Below are 23918 nucleotides of genomic sequence, written 5' to 3' on the forward strand. Positions count from 1 at the left end.
AAGCCTTTGTTACTTTTCAGGACTGCGGTAAATTAAACAGGCCCAAATTAGGCTACGAGAAGTTTATATCACGGTATCGTTTAGTCATTATAAGATGATTTAAAGTCAGCTTCAGCAAACACGATGTTTCACCTGTAGACTTCACCACAGTGCTAATGCAATGAGTCCTTTCTGCTGCTAGCGCTGACGTTTTAATAGCTTAAAAAGTCTTCTGTATTTGTTGTGTCATTTCACAGGACACATTTTCCTAAAGCAACTTCATGGTATTGACGATGTAAATGTTATGGAAAATAATGTGTTAGTCAACATTACTTCTTGAGCTCTGGGCTAAAATTCGCTACAAAGATTAGCACTAATGTAAACTGTCCGAGAAACACTTAACAGGAGGCAAACACGTGCTATATGCTAAAACGTCATCATTAAAACCCATACGTGCTATAAAACACTTTCACAGAGTAACTTAGAGTCTATGCGCTTGTGCAGTCTAGAAGTTATATAAACAGGGAAAAAATACAAAGAATGTTTTATTACAAAACGTTAAACGTTATAATCAAGCTGAGGAGTGCATGCTTTACATGCTTTACGCCACTTACTGTGATTTTACTGGGCTTTTCCAAATGTAATGACTTCCTAATTCTCACATTTCCCACAGCACTTGAAGGCAGCCAGTGCCCGTACCGTTACGAGCAGCAGCAGCAGCAGCAGCAGCTCCGGCTCTTTCTCCCTCTGTAACCTAAACAATGACTCCTGCTACAGATCGGAGGAGAGCACACCAATAGAATGCGTTACTCAGCGCCGAAACCCTGCATTTCGCTGCTTTTCCGACCACTCGTTTACACGTGTTGACCGTAAACATGTGGACACCTACAGAACATGAAAAATACGGCGTTGGTAAGTTTATTGCCTTTATGTTTTGCAAACTGCTGCCTTCTGCGTTCACTGACGTTCAGTTGTAGTGCAAGTGTAGATGTGTTGACGGGTTTGCGTAGATGATCTGGTGCAGCATGTGATGATTTCCACCACTGTAAATTGATTTTAGGGTTGTTGTTTTTTGTAATCGAAGCTATGGCAGCATCAGCTTTCGTTCAAACAGCCCATGATGAGAGCTTGGATTTCAACTGACTCTGCCACATTGCAAAGCATCGGGTTGTCGCTCAGACCCCCCGTGGTTTGCAATTTTACAAACCTCATTTTGCAATTTCCCTCCTCGTCCTTTGCCCTGTTTCTCCTTTGCATTTTAAGGATATAAACTAGTAGGTTATTCTGACGGAGAAATGCTGTGCTTTTATTCTTTTTCCACTGTGTCTGTTTGAATGGGGAGAAAAACCAGCCGCTACCACAGCCGTTGTGTGTGTGTGTGTGTGTGTGTGTGTGTGTATTTTGCTCAGCCTCTGCCAGTTCTTCGAAAGAAACACGAATCTAAAAAAAGGAAATAAGAGACCTTTTAGTTGTTTTTGTATGTCTGGGATCGAGATGAACGAGTATCAAGTTCCTGGAATGTGTGTATGTTACAGAGCATTGTTCAGGCTGTCGGCGGCTCTGGCTCAAACACTGAAGTGAGACAAACAAGTGACAACAACACAACCGAAGCCAAGTGTGTGTGTGTGTGTGTTTGTACGTGTGGCATGAATTTCTTCTTTTCTTGTCTTTGGCCGCAATAAAGGGACTCATTGAGATGCGTGCGCAGAGCTTAAATATCTCATAATAATATTCCCTACAGATAAAGGTCTGTTCTGTGTGTGTGTATGATGGATCTGTTTCCGACATGATCCCGCAGCCTTGGTAAAACCGAGCCAGTAAGCATTGTGGAATTTCTATTCAAGGATGCAATGAAAAGGTGGTGATGTTAAAAATCTTTAAAAACTAATAAAACAGTGATTTGTTAAGCCCTAAATTACCTTGGACACATTTTCATCATTGTGTATCCTTTCTTGCATGTATAATAGCTCCCAGGCTTCTGTAAATGTCAGGGAAAATGCTCTGCGTGCCACCTTCCTACTTGAACCTGAAATCAGTGAACAAGAAACTAGGCTTTGTCCACTCACTGTCAAAGTCTGATGTCTGGTCATTTGACTGCTTTGCTAAATTTTGCCCCTGATATTACCCTGATGACTTGTTTCCCTTCCCCTTCCGTGACAGTGCTATGATCAGACCTTAGTCACTCTGCACTTACTGCCAGACTTAATCCTGCACAGGGTACCTATAGTCCAAAGTTGTTCTTTTTTTCATAGGAGAGGAAAGAGTTACAGTACTCTGTCCAGCTTTATAAACCCATCCCAAAGTTCACTTGGATGGATGAAAGGAAGACATTTATTTTGATGGCTAAATACTCACCATTGTCCCTTAACGGCACACGGGGGTCCTTTTAATCGGATTAAAGTGCTTTATCCTTTTTCTTCAACAACAGCATTAGGCTCTTTTAATTGGCTGTGATTTATTTTTTAAGACACGTTTTGACAATGGTGCATTTCTTTGTGGCCTGTTCCCTTTTGAGGAAGGAACTAGGGTTTTTTCCTGTTGTGAAATTCAGCTTACATGATCCGCAAAAGTTTTGTTTGCAGCAGTGTGATAGTCCAGGTTAGTGGAGAATAGGGTTCAGACAAATTGATGTGTTTTTGGTGCTTCAGTTTTGTTTGCACTCTACAATTTATCAGTGTCCCGAACGGGTGCCATTCATTCTGTTTAAGTGGATCAATGCAGACTTTGGAGAGAATATTGAGTGCTTATTGCAGTATTACCAGAGCTGGGTTATAAAAGAAGTAGCTTGTACAATGTGTTCCCCTTCCACATTTGTAGGCAAAAACAGTTTCAAACTGCCTCAACCCAGTCAGGGTGAGGACGTATTAATTGTTTAAATGTAGGCATTACACTACTCCTGCTCCGGTTGCAAGCACAGAAAGTTACAGAAGTTGCGTTATTGTGGATGAAAAAATATGCTTGAATGAGAAGCTGTAACTGTTGAAGTGGACTGGTGGTTTGATAAAGTTACCTAAATTATTGGGGTGCTATTACAGTTTGACCATCTGCCAAACACAAATGGTTAAGTATACTCCCACCTAAATTTTCAAAGCAAAGCCCTCCAAAATTTTAGCTGTTTGTGCAGAGGAAAAGAATAACTAAATATTTATTCTTGTAGCAAAATTATTCATGCTCTGAGGAACGGTTGTTGCATTCCTACAGGTCTGAGCACCATATAGCATAACACTACCTGAAATGGTATTGTGTTACTGTATACCTCAGTAGTGTTGCATCATTGACCCAAATCTATTTTGAAATTTCTATACCGACCAGTTTGCTGCTCCAACAATATTCATGTTTTAGAATCGTTGTGGTATATAAACATTGTTATAGGTCCATCACCATATTAGCCATTTTAAAAGTGAACTCCTCCAGGTGCTATGAGTGAACATTTTATCCCCTTTTGACAGGGAGGCAGGCTAACTTAAAGGGTTTGGAATTCCTTGGATCCTAGCAGGAACATTTGATCTGAGGCCAAATCGAGATGAGATCAGAATGTCTCGCTGTCTAATTGGAAGGCTGCAGCGTTTGATGTTGATTCACCTAACTAGTAAAGCGGGTGCCCAGTGAGGATAGGGGCAACTGCCATGGATGAAATATGAATGGGCTCTTGGCGAAGTGATGTTAAGATGCCCATTAGCATACCAGTGAAGTGATTACTAGTTTTTAACCTAAAGCAAGAAAATGAGAAGAGTGATGAAATGATGTTAATATCTGATTCCTAAATGGACTTTAGCGATAGAGACATTAGATTGAGCCGAGAAGGAGAATCCTATTATATCAAAGTCACATTTGTCAAAGTAAAGAGGGATGGTTAGGTTGCCAGTAAAAATTATGAGAGCAAGTTCAAAAGCATAAGAAGAGGCATGAAGATAGATGATGAAAAGTTGAGATAACTGAATCTCAGATGACAGGAGGATGGGTATGTTTTAGACACAAATGTCCTTTAAGACAAACACATTTTGACACAATCACTGACACAGACTATATTGAGGCTGTGTTTTGTCATGTTAAGAGAGAGTAGACGTCAAGTCAAAGCTGTAGACCGACAATGTGAGGCAGTTCTCCTCATTAAGGCCCTTTGATACAACCAATCAAGCATGTCATTGCTCATCATAATTTAGACACATAATTAAACCATTTTAACGAGCTGGTTTGGACCAGTGTGGGTGCATGTTGAATTCTACACCAATGGCGGATTGGAGGAGCTTGATTAAGTATGCAGCTGTGTTTCATTGTCTGAGTGCTGTGGAAAAAGCACCTAGCGGCATCTGATAAGGACAGAAAAAAATTGTAGACTGAATGTTCCTGCTTGAGGCCTGAGTGGGTTGGAGGGGCTATGTGGGGCCTGGGGCTTTCATGCTCTACCACAGCTGACCTTATTGGTTTCATTGCTGCAGGTATGGTGCTGTGGTTGAGGGAGGGTAAAGGGTGGGGGTGGGGGTGAGAGTGCTGGCGCGTGTCTGGGCGAACTCGTTGTCACGGCATCCACCCTGTCCTGTTACCCCGATATTCCCCTCCCTCCCCTTACGCCTTACTCCCCGGGGGATTAGCAGGTTGTTTTGAAGGGGGCCCTGAAGCTCGTTCCACCATTACACCCGTGATTCCTTAATTCAGCAAGCCCGAGGGCAATGTATGGGAGTGAGGCTGGGGGAGGGGGTGTTTCGAGGTGAGGCCTACCAGTAATTACTTCCTCACACGCTGTCTCGTCTCCATCGGTAAAGATAGCACCCCTTCTCCTCAGTGTGTGCGCACAAATTGGCACACATACTGCTGCAGTGTTGGAGGCTCCCTTGTGAGTTCAACAAATGCACAAAAAATAGAGAGCATGGGAGTTAACCACCCAGCCCAGTGCTATACACAAGCTGGTCCCTGGTGTGTGCATCCCGTAAGGGTTAAATAAATCTACATGGACATGTGGCATATGACGAGCTCAGTGAGCGTTTTATTCATTGCTGATTCACTCTGACAATAATAGCCATTGTAGCACAAACATGGCCTGAGACGTGAGGACAAAGTTGGAGAAATGCCTCTGCTGGCTCATTTGTGCTATTCAATTAAATCACGCTCTATTTGTTATGGCCCTCAATTATGAAAGAAAACACCCAAACTGTAGAAACATTGTTTACATTTAACATAGCCCGACACCAGAGATGAAGATGATTGACTAATTGACAAAATGACAAATTTTGCTCAAATAAAAAGATATTTATCTCTTTTCTCTTTAACTCTTGTCAGCTTTTCTTCACTACATACACTTGGAGATACACTTGTGAATCCCACTGGGGTCAGTGATGCAAACAAACAAACATGCTGTAACGGTCTGTCCACATTCATGTATAATGTAGAGGCAGCCAGTAGGAGGGAGCCTTCATGCATTTCCACTCCAGTGGCAGACTAGCAAGCTCGCTGTAGGGAGACGATGGCTGAGGGATTTCTAGTTTACCAGACTGCATACAGTAATTTTAATGGCCATTATTTTGAAAACGGTTGACATGAATTATTGGTTACATAGGCTTGTCTGTCTCATAATTGGTAATATCCTTCTTAGAGGCTAATATGTGTAATATCGCTTGCAGGGCTGAAACTGGCAATTCAATTAATATTTGATTGATCTGGCAATTAAATTCTCAATGAATCAGTTTGTATAGTCAAAGATGGTCTTTTCAAGTGTTAGTTTAGTTGGAAAAAGAATTTTAAAATTTAAAAAAATGACAACATTTTTTGGTATTGTGGTTTTTTTGGCTATAGAAAAACTGGAAAAAGTTATCGGCGTTTGAGAATTTCCTCTTTAAGCTGTCTTCAATGTTGTCCCTTTAGTCTGTCCCTTTGCAGCAGCTCTGATGCAGTGTTACATGATTTTGTCTTCCCTTTCTTGATATCAATCCTTGATCCCTGTTTGAGAGAAGTTAATAGGTCCTATTAGGAATTCAGAAGCCTTAAGTGTATTCAGAAGTGATCTGTAGTCCTGCTGTACTAGAGGCGTGTGTAGAGTCTCTGTGTGTGTTTTTGTTATTTGTGGTGACCGGGGGGAAAAATGACTGACAAGCCATTTTAATAAATGAAGGGCATCTGCCGGTGACAATCACAGTGATTGGCGGGTGAGAAGAGCTGTTTATGCATCAAGAGACGCTTGTTTTTTGTTTTTGTTTTTTGTGCTCATTTATAGCAGAAAAATGATTTCTTAAATTGATACAACACCACTCTTTGTCTCTCATTGCTGTAATCCAGGCTTTCATGTATTGACCATAAAGGAAGTGTACATTGATTTGTGTGAGCATTTGTGTGGGTGACCCAGTACATTGAAATGACCTTAAGCCTTTAATTTCCCATAAACCTCACAGTAGTTATGGCTACCTCTGCTCACCCTCTGGTTACTAAAACCAGAGTGCTTAATTCATTATTAACATGCTAATAAAAAGGAATAGTTATGGTCAAATCAGGTCAAATCCTGTATCAGTAATGGATTATTGATATCTAATAAAGTGTCAAGTCTTGCTTAAAGGACATATGCATAATTTAAGAAAGTAATGCGCTAATGGCTGTGGTTGTCTCTGCCTTCAATTACCCTTTTAATTTGTGAATATAGAATTGGCTTGTAATGCTCTCATTCACACTGTCACAGTGGGGGATGTGTAACCAGAGGACACTCATAGAAATCACTTTGGTTCAGTTCTTTGTCTTGCTCTGCAGTCTAATGTATTTCACACTGTGACTAATCCGCATTGGGCCAAATCTGTATTGGGATAGTTTTTATTCTCAAAGCATCATTTCTGGATGCTTTTGGCCAGTGGCCTGTGACATATTTGTGCTGTCAATAATAAAGTTTTTGCATGTTTTAAATGGGGCTGGCCACTATTGTCGTGGTGTTGTTAGCACTGCCTGCTTATACAGGGTCCCCAGTTCAAATCCATTTGCAGGCTGCAGACTTTCTTCGTAGAGTTCACGTTAATTGGTGACTCAAATTTGCCCATAGGTGTAAATGTGTTGATTGTCCGAAAACTATTAAACCACCTTAGCCAGACACACCACTACACTGGGTGACTTGTTACTTCATTACAGAAATCAAGACTTATTGCAGTACAAAGAAGTGCTGAATCTGAGCATAAGGTGCTAAGTTTGGTATAAATTGAAGATTGCTGGTTTAAAAAAACACATCAGTTGGACACCTCAGTCCACTGGATAACATATTTCGTTATTCTGTGTTTTAATAGTTTTTAGACAAAAACAGAGGTCTGTGGCATCAACAACAATTTAATTCAGCATGCAGGCCGACAACTAACCAAACAGCAGAAGAGAAGATTTCATGTTAGTATTTGCATGGTGATTGTAGACAATACGATTGATTTAGAGAATTAGGTTATCCTTGAAAAATCAGGTAAAGATGCATTGGCTCTACTTAAGAGTACCCAATGAGCTCTGTATGCATAGGTTGACCTTAACTGGGCATTTGCTCAATACTGCCCATACCTTATCTGCCCCCCCCGCCCCCCCCCCTCCTTTTGTTTTGTATTATCTTAATTAAATGGACATGCTGCTGCATTTTCGTTTTACTGAATTAATTCCCTTGCTTCCTGTTTCCTTGCTTTGTATCCTTTTTCTTTCTCCCTCTTCACTCCCACTCAATCCTGCAGATTGAAGTGTTTCCAGAGACAGCAGGTCACACTGCGACCTTATCTCACTTTCTGCCGCTTTTTTCCTCATCTGTCACTCAGTCCTTTTCTGTCTGGCTTTTCCCCAATTCCTTTCTTTCAATAGCCCACTTCCTTCAATCTGCGTCTCAGTCTGTTCAACCTTTATCTCACTATCACATGTGTCATATATTCCTTCCTACCCTCCTCTGGATCCATACTTACTTGTCCCAGATATCCCATATACTGTGTTTGTTGCCTCTTGTGTACCTTGTCATAGGTTGTGTATTTATGTATACACATATTTGTGGCTATCCTTTTCAGTGTGCTTCTATATGCTTGCTTATGTTGTATATAAGGGTGTGTGTGGGTGTCTAAGTCTGAAGATGATAGAGCACTTTAGATTGCCCACAGATGTTGGTATAAGTCAAAATAAATCTTTATGTACTTCTATAAATCTAGTTTTATCCCTCTGAAGATTTCGTATTTATAGAAACAGACTAAAATGAAATTCAAAAACACTGAGAGCTGCGGTTTAAATCTGATGGATAAATTGAATCACAAAGTTCTGTTTTAAGGAGATATTGTGAACAAACAAAAGCATAAAGCCCTAATTCAATTAGATTTTATGTTAACACAATTATACACCCAGCAGCATGTAGAAATATATGTCAGCTGTTTGTCTACACCTCCCAGCAGCAGTATCTAACTGTATAAAATATAGATTAACAGCCACGAAGATTTTGGAGGGTGGTGTCACTTTTTGAAAACAGAAACACTTGCAAAAGTGTGCATGAACAAAAAATGCTAGTGTGTCTTGCTGATGTGTCTTTTCCAAGGCTAAGAAGTCCATTATTACTTAACAATGTTAGGTAATACAATGTTTTGTTAGTTATGCTAGAGAACTTAACGAGTGAAACTGAAAGGCTGTATTTCTGCTTGGCATGAGAGTCTGAACTAATTAGTACTACAAAAAATAAATGTTGGCTCACATTATTTATATATATTTATATGTATATTTATATGTATGTGTGTGTGTTTTTTTTCTGTCTGCATCACACTCTCTTTAAAAATCAAACTGGGCTGCCTGGCTGATTTTGTCGACCTTGGGTGCTGTTAACTGACTTATTAACAGCTAAGTGTCTGTGCATGTACACGTCTATGCGGTTGAATCAGTGTATTTACAGTCTCCACATTTGCTCTTTGTTCCCCTTTAAGAGTTGTATGTGCATATGTATACAAGGTATTAGTATCCTGCTCTGGCTGTATCGTTGAGATGGTACCCTACTCACCTCCCTTCTGTCAGCTCGCCTCACTTCCGCTTTATCTCTGCCTACACACAGCAAAGCCAGTTTAATGTCAGGTTGACTTTCAGAAGTCCTTTTCATTGCAGCCCACTGCTGCTCGCTTGCTCGCTTTGATTAGGGCTGCTTTTTTCAGTCAGTTTGAAGAGAATGAAGAGTTCAGGCCAATTGCAATTGATTTTTTTGGCACAAAAGACTGCTTCATTGAAATAGCTTTATTCTAGAAGAAGGTGTATGATATATAGTATTTTGCATTTGCTTGCAGCATCTTTTCTTTATCTATATGAATGGGACAAAAGAATTTTGAAACAAAATTAACCCCCATCTCAGTTTCAGAGCTACAACAAATAATTATTTAGAAACTGACTGCTTCTCCCCAGCTGAACAACTCACATGAATTCCTAAAGTAATTGTGTTGGTGTTGTAGACTGTTATTGCCTGAGAGATTCTGTTTAATTCATCAGGTTGACTAAATCTCCAACTGCGACCCAGTTCACTTATGTCTACTCTTTTCAAGCCAACACTTCTGCGGGGACTGTTGCTATTTGGAATGTTTATCCAGTTAAGAGGCAAGCCTTGAAACCATGCAGAGACAGGAGCAGATTTATTAGTTGAATTAATAACTCCCCCCACCCTGCCCCTCAAACATCTGAGCCACTGGATCATTTGATGTTTTGTTTGTCTAAGGGGAGAAGACCAAGTGTCTTCCTGCTTCCTGCTTCTCATCATTGATTGAATGGGGACTTTTCAGCATTCTTCCAGCAACACCAAAGGTTGGCACACAGAGCATTGCGGGGTTGATTTGCTTTGTTTGTGCTCTATTTTGGGAAGTTGCACAGAGGATTCCTTATGTTGAATCAGTAAGCTGGGTTTTTCTATTCCTGCCATTTAAAAAAGAACTGCAAAGAAACCAACCAGATGAGATTTCACATTGTTAAAGGAAAAGTTCTGGAGGTTGAACCAACAACCCTGAGGTTGGTGGACGATTGCTCTACCTTCTGCACCACAGTCACCACAATAGACTGACATTACTTTCAGATGATAAATATGCAGCAGGAGCCAGCAGATGGTTACCTTAGCTTAATTAGCTTAAATGAAAACACAAGTTCTATTTTGCTCAAGTATATGTGCAGATGCTGGACCAGCTCTCAGATAGCATGAAGCAACACATCTAAATCACACATCAGGGTCATACCTAGAACTGATATCTGTCTATATTTCCACCCTCCAGGTTTTGTTGCCAAAAAAAACACTAAACATCCAGCCACAGTGGGACTGGCTTGAAATGTCTGTTTGCCACAAGCCTAACCTCTCCAAGCATCCACCTGGTGTCTTTATTTTCCTTCTTCCACTAGTCATACCCTCAGGGGAGTAAGTCCCAAGATCTAAAAGCGAAAAACAGTGCTGCTAAAAGTGGTTGAAATGGATCTCTTTTGTGGGGGCGAGAGGGGAAATGCAAAGGAAATCCCCCCTTTTTTGGAGTCTTTGTGCAGGGAGAAAGAGCATTTGGTCTAGGTGATGATGTTGGATGGACACTAGTCTGTTCAAAGGATATGACCAGAAAGGAAGGGTTATTGTTTGTATGTACACTCGCTATGCACACATGAGCAGACTATGATCCGGTGGCAGCTTCCCTCTCAGTGGATGGTTCTCATACTTTGTTAGGCCCCAGGTGGTTATACCTACACTAACAAGCAATTTTTGTTGAGATCTGGTCTAAGATAAAAAAAATACATATGCTGGTATCGAAATACTGAAGAAACTTTGAAGTCAGTGTGAAAATATGCATGTTTATTGGCATTTATTGCTATGGACTCTTTTTGACTGCACACATTGTGTTATTTTTCCAAGCGCATCTAAATTAAGCATCACAGTCCAACTAGAGGTATTTTCCCAAAGAGTAATATATATATGCTGTTAAAGGATCAATAAATGGAAATGTCTTTGTGGGTCAGTTCCCTTACCTATGTGCTACACCGCAATCACCTGTCAGTGGTTCCATTTTGACCTTGATGGTCATCACAAAGCCCACTATCATCTTTCAGATTTAGAACAATCTTTCAGTCTGCTTTTAAAAAAAGATGCTTTCATGTTGTTTCATTAGTTATAACTTGAAAGTGTAGTGAGAAGGGCAGCTTAACATCAGTGATTTATGTCTCTTGTCTTTGAAATATGAATCCCAGGCTCTTGACTTTGTTTACGCAGCACCTTTAGAGCTTGCTGATACGCAACTCCAGCAGTGAAACAAGGTGTATTTGTTTTCCATCATCCTCAAAAATAAACTTAATTGGAGTAGTGAGGAGCAAAACATATTCTTCACAGCAAGGATACATTGTGACTTGGATGCTTGAGCAGAACTGTGCATTGTCTTCCTTCCTGTCTCTCTCCCTTCACTCAGACCAGCCTGGGCCTTTCGCTGTGCTATGCTGACACAATGAGTATGGGGATACTAAAAATATTAATGCGCAAATGGACCATGCAGCACTACACATGTTTATAACATATGCTTTAGTTTGACTGCTGATACTGCTGTTGTCTTCAGAAACATATAAGGAAGAACGTCTTGCCCTGTGATACCAGTCAAAAGTACAGCTGTTTCCTTTTGAGTAAACTTTTTATCAGTGGAAAGTAACCTGAATGACACACATTTGTTTTTTAGTTAATTTAAAACTCAGCGTAGATCCAGTAATTACTTTCTTTGACTATGTGCATGTATTTGTATGGACCCAATATTAAACTTGCTAGCATTGTAGCAAGCAGCTGTATCTCTCTTCCAGCTGGTATTGAGGTCAAAGGTTAGTGTGGTAATGGTAGTGATTGAATGGGCTTGGAACCAGACCATTGATTTGCAGGGGAGATGTTTCCAGGCATCATTAGTGGTGATGCGTCACCCATAATCTCACCTCGTAACCTCAGCTGGACTGCAGCCATAATCTTCTTTGCTGCCTTAATGGATACAGATATACATACATTTATGCAGACATTCATATTCCAGGAATGAATGACTATGAACCAAGTAAGTATGAGCTGAATACATGAGAATGTAATATTATTTTATCTAAAAACTCATGATGAAATATCCATGTCAAATATTAGAATGTGAGAACATTGGTGGGTAATAATTGCCCACATGAGTAGTGTGGTTTTGTCACAGGTTGTACTTCGTGTACAACATGATCCAATGAAAGAGTTTTAATAATTTAAGTGCTTTCTTCTCTGTCTTGGGATGATCAGTGTCTGCTTAGATGTCCGTTTATGGTAATGGGAAAAACCAAAAGTCACCAGTCATAGTACGGAGGCCAAGCTCTGACTGTTAGAACTGATAATGGCTGATAGTGACAGTTTGTCGCTCTGTGCATCACTAGAATTGTTTCGTCCACACTCAGAGTTCGCAGCATGAGCTGCCAGGCTTTACTGAGTACCACACAAGTAAGAAAGCAGGGTGGGTATGGGTGAGATGGGAGACAGACTGACTACTTTAATGGGTGATGGGCTGTCAATTGATAGTCCACATGGAGTTCATTCTCAGTGCTGAGCTGCCAAGGCTGCCAAAGCACCATCCTAGTGTGGGTCTGTCTGCTTGCTTGTGTTTCAGGAACTCTTTCTGTAGCTCATTAGAATCTTTATACTTTCTCCAGCAACCCCCAGGGATCGCCAGGCGTTGAACGGGCACGCAAATGAGGCTACCTTTCTACTCTGTATAATGGTGTTCCCTTGCAACTTTGGGAGGAGAAAAACAAAGATGAAATTAATCACTCTAGCCTCATCCCTCCCCCTTCTCCTCATCCCTTTGCCCCCTTCAAGTTCTCCTGCCGACTTTTTAACTAGTTATATTTAATTACAGACCGCTTTAGTGGGTGCAAACGGCTGCCGTTGACCTAAATCAGGAAACTGGGACTTTTTTTTTCCTTGCCTCCTCCGACTTTCATACTCTTCTATATTGATTTTGTCAGCGTGGACTGAAGCATGAGCAAATTAGCTGAACACAGCCATCAGTTTGGCACTCTGGCTCTGTGTGGCTGTAGCTTAGTGGCCACTGTCTTGCTGCTGCCTCTGAATTAGCCAGTGTCTAGCTATTTGGCCACAGCTCTTTCTTCTCCTAGTTTAATCTAGGGGATATGTAAGAAAATTGGGAATCTCAACCATTTGAGGTCCCTAACAGGATGAGAGTCATTATAGGAAAATTGAAGAGCTGGCTTTTTGTTCCCACTGATGTAGCTACAATAATAGACAAGATTAAGGCAAAGTGTGAAGCGGCTCCTTGAGTTAAAGCAAAATTCAAAGCAGGCACCAGGGTTTTTTTGTTTGACAGTTGAGTAGTGTTAATTATTTTTATGGTGCACAAAGATTTGCGTCGCTACTCTCTTTCATCCTTCCTGTAGCTCTTGGCTGTGTGATTTCCTCCTTGGTTTTTTTTTGACAAACAGAGCTCCACATATTTGCTTGAGTTTGAGTCCCGACAGAAACTATTCCAAACCATGGTGGTTCTCTCTTTTTTTTTTCCTCCATCTCCCCTAGCCCAATGTCCTCCAACCCCAGGAATAATCCTCCTTGATCCACCATTGGCATGCAGCACACAGGAAAATAGCCCCAACGACAGCTGAACCCCTTAGTCCTGCAGGAATGTCCATGTACACACACACACACACACACACACACACACACACACACACACACACACACACACACACACACACACACACACACACACACACACACACACACACACACACACACAAACCATACATTCAGACACACAGTGTAGCACAGTGCACACCCAAACAGAGTAGTTCATTGTAAACATCACCAGCCACTCACACTTGTTTACATTACCAATGTTGCTCTCATTTATGTAGACAGATCAACATGAAAGCCAATATTTGAATCACCGCCTAGATTTTATTTATGAGGCCTACATTTCCTGACAGAAAGCACCATTTGAGGTGACTAAAACTAGAAGGAAGGAAAATCCATTTCCTACTGAAGCCCATTATATTGTAACACAAATGATTTCCCTGATAGCTGTTTTGTACATACAGTTTGTACATAAGACATTAATTGTTTGACAGCTGTTGCTCTAATTTTAAACAAATCAGTGTTATCTGAAGCAGCTATGTTCAGACTTTCTCTACTGGTCTCCCTGTTACATGCCCGTATTTCTGTGTGTGTGTGTGTGTGTGTGTTTGTCATCTTCCATTATTGATGTAAATTATAGCAGATTTCAGAAGGCCTGGCAGGCCAACAAGTCACAAATGCAACCCTCATTTTTCACTTTTTCAATGCCTGAAGCTGTCTTTGTGGGAATGAATGGCAATCACTGCCAATACAGAAACACACATACATACAGACTCACACTCATTTATTGTCCATATCTTGTGGCTCAGAGAAAGCGGAATGCATATCACATGAAAACATTTTATTTTTATTCCGAGGCTTGGGCTGGATGACAGGTCCTGGTGTTGTCATATTTCATGGTTCAATCTCTCCTCAATGCTGTCGCCTACTTGTCATTGTTATTTCAGCTCAGTTGTGTCTCCACATTAAATAGAATCTGCTCTTTCTACACTGCTGAACTTGGAAAGGCTTGTGGCATGGCTTACAAGGTTTAGCTGTTACTCAGGTTTTCCTGATACCTACTGGTACACGCTTTGCTTGGAAATGTCAATGTTAAAAGCTTCTTTGTTGCAAGGCCCTCACATTACTAAACTGTATTGTAAGAGGTTTTGCAGCTTGCATTGGAAACCCTAATGTGGGCTTATAAAGCAATACTTCTCTACTTCAGGCTACAAAATAATTAAACACAAAGGTTCATGTAAACAATCATAACTTCCCTCTTGTCTGTCATATTTCCATCTTATAAAGTATTGACAATGTCATGTAATGAAATATACAGTACTGCACATAGTATTTAGCCAAATTTTGATTACTTTTACTGTACTGTCATACTTTGTGAAATGTTTTTTATTTTTTGTCCTTTCGACTTGTCCCGTGAGTTGAGCGTCGCTACAGTGGAATATTGTCCGCATGTTGATTAGGCAGTTTTTACGCTGGATGCAAACCTCCCCAATTTCCACTGGGCTTGGACCGGCATTGAAAATAATTGGTTAAAAATATGTTCAATAAATCTGACAGCATTTATTAGAGGGTTGTGAGTTGGAATGAAATACATTTTTAACTCTATTGATAACTCTTTTCAGTTGAAACATCCATGAAATGTGTAGGGATGTAAAAGGCTTAAAATGTCAAGATGTTATTTTTATTCAAATACATTAGCTAATAATTTGGTAAACTCTAGTTGCTAAAATTTGTGTAGCACCTGCCATCTGTGAGTCCTTGGGTGTGTGCATAAGTGTGTTTTTCAGAGTTACTCCACGCTGCCACTTCCTCAGAAGTGCCTTCAATTGCCCTTGCTGTTCTCTGAGGCTGTTACAGTGTGTGTGTGTGTGTGTGTGTGTGTGTGTTTTTAGTGAGTCTCCATTCGTATTCACGCCATCCTGTTCGTGTGACCGTTCAGTGCTTCTTCCCATGTCTTGACCCCACACAGTTAATCTGAGCACACATCCAAAATCCAAAGCTGCACTTGCAGCCCTTCAGCTCAGCGCAGACAACCCACACTGTGGTCTTTTCATTCACTCCCTACTGATTCGAATCACTCACTGAAACTCTGCTCTTATACAGTCGCTGTGTATCTATTTGTCACTGAGCTCTTTGTTTTATCTCTTTGGAAGGAAAGCTGAATGAAGGCTACTAGGCCAGGGTTAGACGTGAATGTATCTACACGGCATTTGGAATAAAAGTGTAATGAGATTTCTCTCTTACCTGTGATGCTTGTTTTTCTTTCCAATTTCTGCTTCCCCTTAATTGCAATAAGCCTTTTAGTAGTTTGTGGAAGAATTGCTAACTTTGAGTAGACATGGAAACAAGTAATAAAATTACTTGAATTGTTCTTTAGCTCTATAATTACCCTCATTCCTGTCATCAACATTGTCATCATTGCCTCCTCCTTTCTTTGTCTCTTTTCTTTTGCGTTTTATTCACTGTATTTTATGAGGTTTAACATTTAATGGTAGCAGATTTAAGCTGAGATTTTAAGCTTTTTACATGTAATTCCTTTTTAGTTTCTTTTACCTTCATGTTAACCCCTTTCTATCCATCAAGTCCTGTTGATCGACCTAACTCTTCACCACTCTTGGCCTTTTTGTGTGTGTGTGTGTGTGTGTGTGTGTGTGTATTTGTGTATATGTAGTCCTTATGGAGAGTGTTGCTGATCAGATGAAGTGGAAGGTTTCTTGTCCATAGCGATGATATTAACACAATCTCTTGTTTAAGCTTGTTTAGATACTGCTGACATAAATGCACACAGACTAAAGTGCACATCAGTTCACAGATACACAGTACACATGCAAATTAGAGGCAGATTAAGATACCACAAAGACACCGAGGTATGTGTGTGGTGAGGCTAGACAGTAAAAGTTCACTTTCTTTTAATTTCGTCAATGCCCTAAGTGCGATAGCCATAACCCCGTAGAGAGCATTACTGCCCTTTTATTACCATGCATGCATGATAGAATTACCCCCTAAGTGCATCTACTGTGTGTTTATCTGCTCATATTTGACACTAGAAAACAGGGATGGATTTTTAGTGAGGGATGCTGAACAATAGTTGTAATTTTAGTTTGTAGGAGGTGTTTGTGTGGGCTATCGAGTTGCTGGAAGTTTACTCGTCAGCTGTGGGCTGTCACTGCTTGCTCCCTACAACTGAGAGTAGCGGTGGTGATGTTGTAGTGGCACGTTGCCTTAACAATAAAACAGTGTTCAAAACAGGCTACATCTGCATGTAATAAAATGCATAACTTGTCCCCAGGCTACTGTCGCAAAACAATCCAGTGGGTGTAACTAAGTAGAAAGCCTAACATATGGTTGTTCATGGCTGAGTGCAGATTCAGAGATGCCGGGCTACCTCCCGCTCCCCAGACTAACAACATGCATGTGGGTGTGCTTGTGTTGTGCCTCCTCAGACCTGCTGTGGCTGTGCAGTCTCATGCAGGCTTAGGTACAGCATGTGTGCAGAACCACAGGTTTTTCATCAGAGATGGGTGGGAAAATGTTTTTAATGATGTGATGAGCACCACGTGTACAATGTGACACGACACAATCAAATTGTGCAATAGCAGCACATTAAAACAGTAACACATACTGAGTGTACAAAGGAGGACCACCATTTAAACAGTGACTTACACAGTCCATGCATACAATCCAGGTTTTTAATTTCTTGGTCCCAGGTTCAATACTTTTTTCAAGAAAGCATTTAAAATACTGTTCGCCTGCACCAACCAACCAAAAGAAACCCTAAAATATAAATAAAGATGATATAAAACAAAAGCCTAAAGATCTGAAATAATCACTTAAGAAACTGGAACGTTTCTAAAGTTTCTATTTCAGAAAGTATGGTTGCACTCTCTGTATTGCTTTCAGATTAAACAGATTAGCAAGTTGTGCAAAGTCTGTCTAGGATTCTTCTACAGTCTTTCATTGTGAATGATCAGTGTCTGGTTTCACTGCTTATTTAATCTAACACCATTCTTTCAATATTCCTTCCTTTGGTATTTTATAGAGTTGCTTTCTGAAATTTCTCATATATCTTCAGTCTGGTTGAGATATGGTGAGTGCAAAGTAGAGGTGGGTGGATCAATCCCCAAAGTGTCGATAATGCTGATACAAATCCCTATTTTTGGTATATACAGCACCCGTTAGTGTCATTACAGACTTCAAACCTGGAGTCCCTATATTAGTTTTTATCTAGAAATCTGTTTAGTTTTCTGTCAGAACATTGCATCCTCATATCAGCACTACTGTAACTTATGACACTACACCAAGTAAATCAGTTTATTTTTGTTTGTTTGTTTTCTGTTCTTTTTGTTCCTCTCCGATCATGTTTTTTGGCACAGTTCTACTGAAGTCCAAGCCACCAGTTAACTCTTGATGACTAATTTTGAATAACTTTGTGCACATCGTGTAGCTGTAACTCCCACCTCAGTGTGTCCGGTTTAAAAGATCAAATGTTTGACTTACTGGTGGTGCCTTTTAGTTTTACCACACTCACATAAGGGGGTATGTAAACACTTCTGCTTCTTCTCTGTTTGATTCTGTCTCTCTCAATCTTTCTTTTCCTCTGTCATCGTTTCTTCTGTTTGTCTCTCTTGTGCGTGTTGTTTTTCAGTCTCTATGTTTCTCTGTCTTTATCTGTCTCTTATGTCCTCTCTCTGTCTCTGCTTCCTCTTTCTCTACAATGATCGCAAATCCCACTAGTATCTGAACATCTACAGGCTGGAGGCTGTGGCTATAGGCTACACAACATTGTCTTTGACATTTTAGGTCTCTTGACATGTGCATAACACAAATAAAATTCTAAACTATACCACTACAGAGCTGGTATCCTGCCTGCTTATAAAATGCTACTGATTTTGTGTCACTTTAAGGTGGCATTTTGCCTTATTTTCCTTTTTTTAATAAATGTCACGCCTTCAATTTAGATTTTTGGTGTTGTGAGATAAAATGCTTTTTTCTTTTTTTTGTGGATTTAGTTTCATCACTTTTTCATCATGGTTTCATCATTGTCAATGTGAATCTGATTGCTGTTTGGGTTGCTATAGCCTGGAGGAATAAAATCAAATGTGTGTGTTTTTTCCACTGTGGCCTGAAGGTCTTTTGCTCATATATCAGTGAGCTGTGATTTTAGACTGTGTTCAGTCGTGCTGCTAAAAGCTGAATACACAATCTGCAATATGCAGCTTCACAAGCACAGATTTTTTTTTTTGTGTTTTGCACAGGTTTGTGGTCTGTTCGGCCATTTACATTTTTGATTAGCTGACAGCTTCGTGTGTGTGTGTGTGTGTGTGTGTGTGTGTGTGTGTGCGTGTGTGTGTGTGTGTGTGTGTATATGTGTGGGTTTGGGAGTGTTTATTTATGATACGGTACTTCTGCAAAAGAGCATAATTTATTGTAATTTGACTCAGGAGAGCCTGATGTGTAGATAGAGGTCAGTCAAACTTCCTCTCCCGTGAAAGAGCGTTTGAGGGATGGCAGAGACAGAATAGAAAGGAAGTGGAGAGGTTGCCGTTGAGTCAGAATGAAAGAGACAAATTGATGCGGTAGGTTTCGTTTGACACGCCTACTTTTAACCGTTGCACCTGAAGGAGGAAAAGCAGATGTTTCTCTGCTCATCGTTCTTTATCTCATCTCATCTATCTCCTAGTGAGAGCTGCAGCCTCATCTCTTCTTACTTCCACCCCCAATTTTTCCTCAATCACTGTACAATTTCTCTTCGTCACCTAAGACCTTTTCCCTAAATTGCTTTATCAACCCACATCCTTTATTTCCCTGCTCTCACTTTGTCTATTTTAGCCGTTCTTCCTCTACTCATGTTTCTCTCTACAAGGTGGGAGGATGTGTAGGCAGTGGTGTCTATGTGACTTCACATGATGCTAAAAATCAGCACTCTCCAAAGCTGCAGCTCTTGACATTTGCATCTGGAGTGTTAAGAGAACAACAAAGGGATAATTTAATTTTCGAGTGTGGTGCCATGGTGTTAGTGTGAGAATTTGACTAACAAAAAACAGTAATTTTATTACAACTTGAGTGGTATGTGATGCAGCTTGACTTAATAAAGCATGACTTAAAAACAGTCAGCCGGGGCAAGAAACACAGTCAATCAGACATACAAATTTATACAAACTCCAAGGTAAGCCGAACATATTTGAAAGACTTAAAGTGTAAGAGTAAAGAGTAACATATTAGGCAAAATTATTCCCCGAATGCCTGTTGTAAGCAGCCAGCAGAGATTATAGACAAACTTCCTGCTTCAACTTTGCCGTAAGATTCTTAACCACAGCCTTCCTGTCTCATGCAACCTGGCATTAGGTGTGCCACTTTCAGTTTTACCTCTAGTTGAGGTAGCTCAACTGTCAGGTTGTTAGCCGATACAAATAGTGGAAATAAACTGCTATTATTCTTTAAAGCTGCACTGATCAGTATTGTCTTTATTGCATAATTTTAATCATTTAATTTAAAAGCTAAGATAAACCCAATGTACCTTTCAGCACATATCAACCAAATTTAGCAACTATCTAGTGAACTCCTAAACCTAAATGCTACTAAATAAGCATGTTTGCTAACATGTTAGTCCAATCTACTTCTTACTATGGCATGTCAGTGTTATTTTGCGTGTCCATAAAAATCAGTTAATGCAGCTTTAAATATGCAGCATACTTGGTGAACTTGGTTTCACATGACTTATTTGGAGACCTCTGGAGCATTCATCTACAGACGCAAACCACTGTAGCTAACTGGTGGCAAATCAGGAGGGGTCTTCCAGTCCTCCAAGAAGAGTTGGCATAAGGTACTTTCCTGATGGAATCCACCAAGTTTGTTTTTGGCAAGAATGCCTTTTACAGGAAGTGTCCCTTATGTTTTCATGCACCTCATTTACTGTGACTGGTCGTTTCAAGGTACAAAAGAGATGAACAACAGGAAAGTGAGAAGGAATTGTTTAGTTTCTTAAAGCTAGAGTGAACTAACTACTTTCTTCTTATTTATTTCTTCTTTCTTTCTCTTCCTGCAAAGTCAGACTTCCTCAAAAGCACCTGCAACAGTGTGGACATATTTTCTTCTAAAGGCTTTTGAGTAAGCTTTGCCCTTTTAACCAATTAGAGAATTTCAGCAATTCTGCTTGATTAGTTAGATTTGCAGTGTTCTCATTAGTTGCAATTTGATAATGAGCCTGAAGGGCTTTGCAGAGTGTGGCACGGTGGAGCAGATGATAGAAGGGCCAGGGAGAGTAGAGTGATATGTGAGTCTCATGTGAGTGCTAGCTCAAGTTGAACATTGTACCTTTTAGGGAAGTGTACAAGCCACATCAAAGTATTAACTGCTTGATTATTTAGACATCACATTGACAAAATAGTGATATCACAGTCAAAGATAAATACTACAGAAGAGAGGAAAATGACACAATTATGCAGGTGAGATAAAACCTCCCAAGAGGATTATAATAATCATCTCATCTCAACTTTGGCATCACTGGGCTCTCTAATACATGCTCTTAGCTAGCTTTGAAACCACACATACACAGGCAACCAGAATTGGACTAATGCCTGGGAATGAGGTGAGGTTTTAGTGCTCTGACCTAAATTTCTCTTTAATCTGAGTCGTTTATGGTTTCTCCCGTTAAGGATAATAGAACAGACTGAATTTTGTTTTTGTTGATCTCTGGTTTCCCGTACTTTGTCTCCCAGTCATAATCTGATGTTACCGTAACTATTGATCCTGCTAATAAAAAAACTAATAACATTTATTCTATGTTAAATGTTCCTGCACTTTATCTGTTTGAATGTATTTACAGCTTCTTCAGTAATAGTAATGATAGAGCATATGTGGAAGTGAGAGCAGCAGAGGTTCATAAAAGTTTACCGAGATCTTCTCATTTAATTAGTGGGAGCACATCTTGCTTTCGCAGTTTATATGTATTTGTTTTAGCTCTTTGACAGGTCAGATAGTGTAGATATACGATTTCAGTCTCTTATGCTGAGGCTGCGCTGAGATGTTATTGAACCCTGAGCTGCACTTTTTGTCATGCAGCAATTTAAAAAAAAAAAAAAAAAAAGAGCAATAACATTCCTCACACAGCTCTGCTTTGAAAGCTTTTGCTCTAGCAGTGTGATTTGAGCGAAGGGTTATTGTTGCTAGTGAGCGGTTTTGTGATGGTGGTTAGGCTGCTATCTCCACACACACAATGGCAGCGCAAGAAACCTGGCGGCTGGCAATGGAGGCAAAATGAAAGCCGTTCCTCATGGGTAATTCTGCTGGCCTGGCTTTTGTCTGCACTGCCTATCAGACGTCTATGTCTGCAAATGCACGTGTGCGCTTGTGTGCGAGTGCGTGGGTGTGCGTGATTGTGTGTGTCTATTCCTCTGTGCAGGACGGGCAAGTTGAGTCCTTGCCTCCTCTGCTTTCTCCTGCGTGCACTCCTCTCCTGCTGCTGACCTCTGTTGATTACTCTGCTTTAAAATGTATGATTCTACTTCCCAGCATTAAAAGCACTAATAGAAAAGTTTGTGTAGTTTTATGTGTGCAAATAGTACTTCATACTGTGTGTCGCTTCTTTTTGGTTTGGATTTTCATACAGTACGAGATCCCACAGTAAGCCCTTGTGTTTTGATGACCACATTTCCCCTGTCATGGGGTTGTGAGACAAACATGGTATATTAGCATGATGTGGAGGCATTTGCCTTGTACCACATGGAAAGATAAATGCCTGAATCAAGTGATTAGGAATGCTGTGTGCGTGGAGTTGAATAAAACAAAAACATAGCTGAGCTAGTTTTGGTTTAAGCAGGAATGCTTCAGTCACATTGCTGGAATAAAAGGTACTTTTGGTGTAGCAAATACAGTTCTTGTGCTTTTGGAAAATGGACATGCAGAACTGAGAAAGAGAAGAGATTTATTAGTGTCAACTTTCAGTTCTGCACATTGTCTGCATTTTAGAATGGTCATGTTTTCGAATGTGTAAAAAAAAAAAATTTAAAAAAAAAAAGTGAAAACAAGAGTTGTCCCTTTTCTTCCCTGCTTCAAAATAAACCCATCAACTATTTTTTTAATCTCAATAAATCCTTACAAATGTTTCATAATATTCTCACATACGCATGAAATATTTATGATCCCTCCCTGCAATGGAGGCCAGAGGAGCCCCACCAGTGGCTGTATTGTGAAATTAACATGTTAATGATATAAATGCTGCATAATTAGCTTGTGGGAGTAGATTATGCATATGAACCATTGTCAGTTCAGATGAACATAATAAAGGGTCAGGCTAATGAGGTTAAAAGCCATATTAATGATCGCTTTGGATGGAATTTGCCATGTCATTTAGCAGAAAAAAGCTTGTTAAAGCTGTGAACCGACATGTTAATATTATTTTATTTGAAATAATAGCAAAATTTAGTCTATTACCATCAAAATATTAAGACCATACCTGCCTAAGGTGGTGTTTTTCTGAAAGAGCTTGGGTGGATCTTTAAAGGAGGCACACTAGTAAACTAACTCAAGGCCTGTGGCAGTGTTTGTTCTTGTAAGGAGTTTAAACATAGCAATTAACAAACCCAATGTAACATGGTGCGACAGGTCTAGACTCCAAGTGGCAGCCTAAAACACAAACCTACAGTAGTCCCAGCCAGCAGACTTTTTAGGGATCTAGACTAATTCACCAGAATGCACTCGCAAACTAACAAACACAGATGTAGTCCTAAAGGATTCAAGGTTGAAAGAAGAAACTGACATTAAAGAAACTGAAATGCAACTTCTCACTGATGACGTGAATACAGTCACTGTCAGGTTATAGTAGGTTATTTGCTTTCAGTGCTGCATTGTGATCAGATTGAGTAATTTCATTATGTATAATACAGTCATTTTCATAATCTATCCTTTTGCCTATTAAATGTCAAAAAATAAAAATAACCACTGTTCTTTCCAGAAGTGTGTTAGTCAGTACACGGTCATATCTGTCTTGTTTTCTTCCAATATATGATACAGGTCCAAATGCAAATTGATTAAAAATAACCTAATGGGGTGATTTTATTTATTAATATTTAATCATTTTTGACAGCCAACATTTGTTTGAAACAGGAGGCAAATTTATTGCACCTTTGGAATCCAATTTGTAAATTGTATGAAATTGAAATGATGTGTGATGTAGAAACCTGGGCCAGCAGGATTCTTTCCATTCACCTCAGTAAAGGAGAATAGTTTAAAACTGCTAACAAAGAATACATGATCAGACATCTCTTTGGGATGTTTGTCTCTTTCCATGTGATCTTACATTAGCTGAAAATCCTAATGTGTTGTGGTGTCTTTAGTGTTTCTGTTTGCGTATTCATGTGTACGTTTCAGGCCCTTCAGGCTGCCATCATAT

The 23918-nt window shown here is 40.0% G+C and overlaps 1 protein-coding gene across 6 annotated transcripts in view; it reads left to right on the forward strand.

Annotated features, from left to right (window-relative positions):
- The first annotated feature begins 660 nt into the window (after positions 1–660).
- The window catches only part of dock4b (dedicator of cytokinesis 4b), a 101221-nt gene continuing 77963 nt past the window's right edge, over positions 661–23918 (forward strand). For all 6 annotated transcript variants that reach the window (XM_067490144.1, XM_067490145.1, XM_067490147.1 and 3 more), the window contains exon 1: positions 661–891. In XM_067490144.1, the coding sequence (XP_067346245.1) occupies positions 855–891 (37 nt within the window). In that variant the 5' untranslated portion in view covers positions 661–854. The remainder of the gene's footprint in view (positions 892–23918) is intronic.

This window comes from Channa argus, chromosome 21, assembly GCF_033026475.1.
Source record: "Channa argus isolate prfri chromosome 21, Channa argus male v1.0, whole genome shotgun sequence".
Lineage (NCBI taxonomy): Eukaryota > Metazoa > Chordata > Actinopteri > Anabantiformes > Channidae > Channa > Channa argus.